The sequence below is a fragment of the Cnephaeus nilssonii genome (assembly GCF_951640355.1).
Source record: "Cnephaeus nilssonii genome assembly, chromosome: 9".
Taxonomy (NCBI): domain Eukaryota; kingdom Metazoa; phylum Chordata; class Mammalia; order Chiroptera; family Vespertilionidae; genus Cnephaeus; species Cnephaeus nilssonii.
The window spans coordinates 96,466,824-96,471,433 of NC_137080.1; the positions used below are offsets into that span (position 1 = coordinate 96,466,824).

General features: G+C 65.7%; 1 protein-coding gene across 1 annotated transcript; it reads left to right on the forward strand.

Annotated features, from left to right (window-relative positions):
• Positions 1-300: 300 nt before the first annotated feature.
• Positions 301-4,408, forward strand: CDSN (corneodesmosin). Its single transcript, XM_079781668.1, has 2 exons — positions 301-468; positions 2,131-4,408. Exons 1-2 carry the CDS (start codon positions 372-374, stop codon positions 3,768-3,770), a joined length of 1,737 nt encoding a protein of 578 aa, XP_079637794.1. The 5' UTR covers positions 301-371; the 3' UTR covers positions 3,771-4,408.
• The last annotated feature ends 202 nt before the right edge of the window (positions 4,409-4,610 follow it).

A 4,610-nucleotide genomic window follows, 5' to 3' on the forward strand; every position in this document is an offset into this window, starting at 1 on the left:
GGTTAGTCAGGCAACGGGGCCGGGGTGGAGCAGGGGCCTGGGCACAGAGGGGGAGCTGAAATGCCCATGGCTGTCTGCAAGGTGGGGGGCTGGGGGCTGGGCAGGCACCCTGGGAAGGAGAGTAGCCACCCGAGTGGGTGGCCACTGCGGGGGGAGCGCCGGTTCCAGGTTAGGCAACCAGTGGCCACGGCACCTGCGCTGCGCACTGGCGGCTGAGTAGGCAGATCCCAGCTGATTGCTTCAGCTCCTGCCACACCAATGCCCCCTGGGCACTGCCCTCCCTGTCCCTCCCTCCCCACAGTGACTCCTGCCCAGAGAATGTCCGGCCCTGCATAAAGGCCCGGCGTCCCCAGTGCCCGCACTCAGAGGCCATGAAGTCCAGCATGGGCTCCTCGCGGGCACCCTGGACGGGGCGTGTGGGAGGGCGTGGGGCGATGGCCCTGCTGCTGGCTGGCCTCCTCCTGCCAGGTAGGAGGCGGGAGGGGGGTCTGGGCGGGAGGGGTGGGAGAGGAGGGTGCAGACACCAGGTGAGGGAAGGCCGGGGACACTGTGCCTGCAGGTTGGGGGACACTGTGCCTTGGAGCCGGGGGGACACTGTGCCTGGAGCGGGGGGGGGGGGGGTGCCCAGCCAGGGGACGGTGGGCTCTGCAGTCTGGCGCTGGGCCTGGGCGGCTCTTCGCTGTCACCCAGACATGTTACTTAAACTGTCTGAGCCTTCGTTTCTGAGACTTTAAAATGTGGTACTGATAACACCCAGCTTCAGTCTGTTTGGTGCTTTGGGAATTCTAGAGGATTCTGTGGAAGTTGTTTGAGTCTAGAAGGTGAAGACTGGCTATGTAATAGGCCCAGCGCCCACAGAGAGCCTGGCACTCAGCCTCCGGGAGGCCGCGGGAGGCTCGTGAGGGGGGGAACGGGCCCGCACAGACAGGAAGGAAAGGGGAGGCACCCCCAGGCGGCACTCGTGGCGCCTCGCGTGCCTGTGGGAGGGCAGGCTTCGTGGCGCGGGGCGAGCAGAGGGCACCGAGGGTCTCTCGTGAGGGAGTGGCCGGCACAGGTGTGGCAGGTGGGGCTGGGGGAGCAGGCAGCTGTGTGTCTGCAAGCCCCTTCCGCAGCCACAGCCACACCCACTCTGCTCACAGCCCCCCCCCCCCCCCCCCCAGGGCTGCCCGGCCTCTGGCCTCCCAATGTACGGCGAAGCCCGGTGAGATCTGGCGGCTTGCAGTGCAGGGCTATCCTTGCCGCCGGGACTGGGAGGGGGTGCGGGGAGGGGGGCAGGTGGGCCCTGGAGGAAGACGTCGTGCTGCATCTGGAGGGAGACAGGCAGGAGCGGCCTGGGGAGGAGGGCTCATGGAGGCCGGGCAGGGCGCACGCCATCCAGTGTCCCTGGTTGGGCCGGGAGAGCCGGGGCTCAGGGTGCGGTGTCCCGTCGGGAGAGCCGGGGCTCAGGGTGCGGTGTCCCGTCGGGAGAGCCGGGGCTCAGGGTGCGGTGTCCCGTCGGGCTGTACCAGCAGGTTCTGAAGCAACAGCAGGGCCCCCACATCCCGGCCCCCACCCAGCTTTCCCGCGTGGGCAGTGCTAGTTGGGAGCAGAATCCCCACCCGCCCCCAAGCCCCTCTCCAGAGGCAGCGGCTGAGCAGTCAGGGTCCGCTGGGCCCTGCCTCTAGGCAGCCCTGGCCGCTGGCGCTCTCTTCCCAGTGCCTTTTGCTGTCTGTCCTTCATCCCCAGGTTCTCTATCGCCCTATTGTTTCCTCGGTGTCTCTCCTCCCAGCTGGTCCCTGGGGATCTATGCCCACCTCTCGCTGTGTCCACCTGCTGCCTCTCTGGGCCGGTCCTGCAGGCCATCGGTCCTGCTCCCTCTCCGGAGTCTTTCTCCCAGGCCCCACTTTGCATCTCCCGCCTTCTCTGGCAGACATCTGGCCCGCCCCCTCCCGGAACCACAGACCTGCCCTATCCCGCCGGCTCCCTTTCCTTTAGATCACAGCCTCTCCCTTTCTTTTCTGCCCCAAACTCTCCCGGCCCCTTGGCCCCTCGCAGGAGAGACCCAAGTGGCAGGTGATGGAGACGGGTCTGAAAGGTGAGGGAGGAAGCCAAGGCTCTCGGGCCCCCGCTAACCGTGATTTTCCTCCCCAGGGACCTTGGCTAAGAGCATCGGGACCTTCTCAGACCCCTGTAAGGACCCCACGCGTATCACCTCCCCCAACGACCCCTGTCTCATTGGGAAGGGGGGCTCCAGCAGCTCTGTTCCCAGTGCCGGTGGCTCTGGTGGTGGCTCCAGTGGCTCCAGTGGCTCCAGTGGCTCCAGTGGCTCCAGTGGTTCCAGTAGCCCCAGTGGCTCCAGTGGCTTCAGTGGTGGTTCCAGCAGCAGCTTCAGTGGTAGTTCTAGTGGATCCAGCGGCTCCAGTGGCAGCTCCAGTGGTTCCAGTGGCTCCAGTGGCTCCAGCAGCCCCAGCGGCTCCAGCGGCTCCAGTGGCTCCAGCGGCTCCAGTGGCTCCACTGGCTCCAGTGGCTCCAGTGGCAGCTCCAGTGGCGGCCCCAGCGGCCCCAGTGGCTCCAATGTGGCCCAGGGCGGTCCTTCGGGGTCTTTGCTGTTTAAGCCAGGGACAGGCTATTCCCAGAGCAGCTACACCTCTGGGTCTGGCTCCAGTCTGCACGGGGCCTCCAGCTCCTCCCAGTCGGGGTCTGGCCCAGCTGCACCAAGCAGTGGTGGCTCCGCCCACTTCGTGATAAGCTCCTCCCAGTCTGGAGGAGGCTCGAGCTCTTCTGTCTCCCAGACTTCCTGGTCCAGCAGTGGGGGCCAAAGGGTCAACTCTAACTTGCGCCCCTGTAGCTCGGACATCCCCGACTCTCCCTGCAGCGGGGGGCCCGTCGTCTCCCACTCCGGCTCCTACATCTCCAGCTCCCACTCTGTGTCCGGGGGTCAAAGGCCAGTGGTGGTGGTGGTGGAGCAGCACGGCTCTGGTGGCCCCGGAGTGGCTCCCGGAGCCCCCTGTAGCAATGGCGGCTTCTCAGGCAAGCCCTGCCCCCCCATCACCTCTGTGGACAAGTCCTACGGCGGCTACGAGGTGGTGGGCGGCTCCTCTAACAGCTATCTGGCCCCGGGCATGACCTACAGCGGGGGCAAAATCTACCCGGTGGGGTACTTCACCAAAGAGAACCCTGTCAGAGGCTCCCCCGGGGTGCCCTCCTTTGCAGCGGGGCCCCCCATCTCTGAGGGCAAGTACTTCTCCAGCAATCCCATCATCCCCAGCCACAGCTCCAGTGCCAGCATCTACCCGTCGGGAGCCTCCTCGGTCGTCGTGTTCCAGCCAGTGGGCTCTGGCGGCGTCCAGCCCTGTGCGGTGGGCTCCTCGGGCTCGAGGGGGCCCTGCTCCCTCTCGGGTTCTGGGGTGCACAGTGTTTCCGGCGGCTCGGGGTCGCAATCGCACCCCTGCGGCAGTGTCTCCCAGGGGCCCTGCTCCCAGCCGGGCACGGGCTCGCTCAGCCACAGCTCTGGCTCCCAATCCAGCGGCAAAATCGTCCTCCAGCCCTGTGGCAGCACGTCCAGCTCAGCTGGTCACCCCTGCGCTCCTGCCTCCTCCTCGACTCTGACCGGGAGTCCCAATGGCTCCCCGCAGCCTGACCCCTCAGCTGGTGCCCAGCCCTGCGGCAGCTCCAAGAAGACACCGTGCCGCTCCCTCCGGGACATCCTGGCCCAAGTGCAGCCCCTGGGGCCCCAGCTAGCTGACCCTGAAGCCTTCCAGCCCCAGGGACAGTTTCATGCCAGTGCATAAGTCACTTCTGCTACATGCATGTGCAGCACACACGTGCACACACACACACACACACACACACACACGTGCACGCGCACACGGAGACGCGGGGGCCCAGGCATGGGGTCAGCTGTGTCCCCCTTGCTCCCAGAGCTGCTCTGCACGTGGCGGCCCAGCCTCCTGCAGCCCCGCCCTGCCCCGCAGCCACGCCCTGAACCTTCCTTCGCGGCTTTGAGATGCGACAGTCCGCTGGCTGACCCTGGCCGGTCCCTGCCCACTAGATTGCAGCCCGGGAAAGCCCTGAAATGTCCCAGAGTAACTCTAATGCTTGGATAAGTCACCCTCCCCCCTGTCCATTTGACCAATAAAACACAGTCTAATCCATTACCATTGTCACTGACCTCTTCTGGTCATCTGGTCAACCACCGGCATCCGCCCATGGTTTCCACCCCTCCAGCCCCTCCCACTTTCCTATGGAGCTCACCACAGCCTCTGTGATTGCCACACTCCTGCCTCTCAGGGTCTCCGTCGCAGTCTCCCTTCCTGGCTGCTACTTCCCTCATGGTCAGATGTGTCCCTGCATGAGGGAGATGGAGGGCATCCTGGGGACCCCCCGAGTCCGGCGGGCTCCCTGCTCTCCAGATCCTGGACAGATGTCTCAATAAACGGTGTGAACTAGAGGCTGGTGTTTTGCCTTCGTGGAGTCCTGGGTCCTCTTAGGACCAGGGTGGTGGTCTCCTGGGCCCCCAGGGCCCGTTACCCAGCTGTCCAGCATTGCTCTGACCTGACGCTCCTGCCACAGGGGAGGAGCACAGTGACTGTCGGTGGCGCTGACAGCAGAGGCTGCATCGTCGCCCAGAT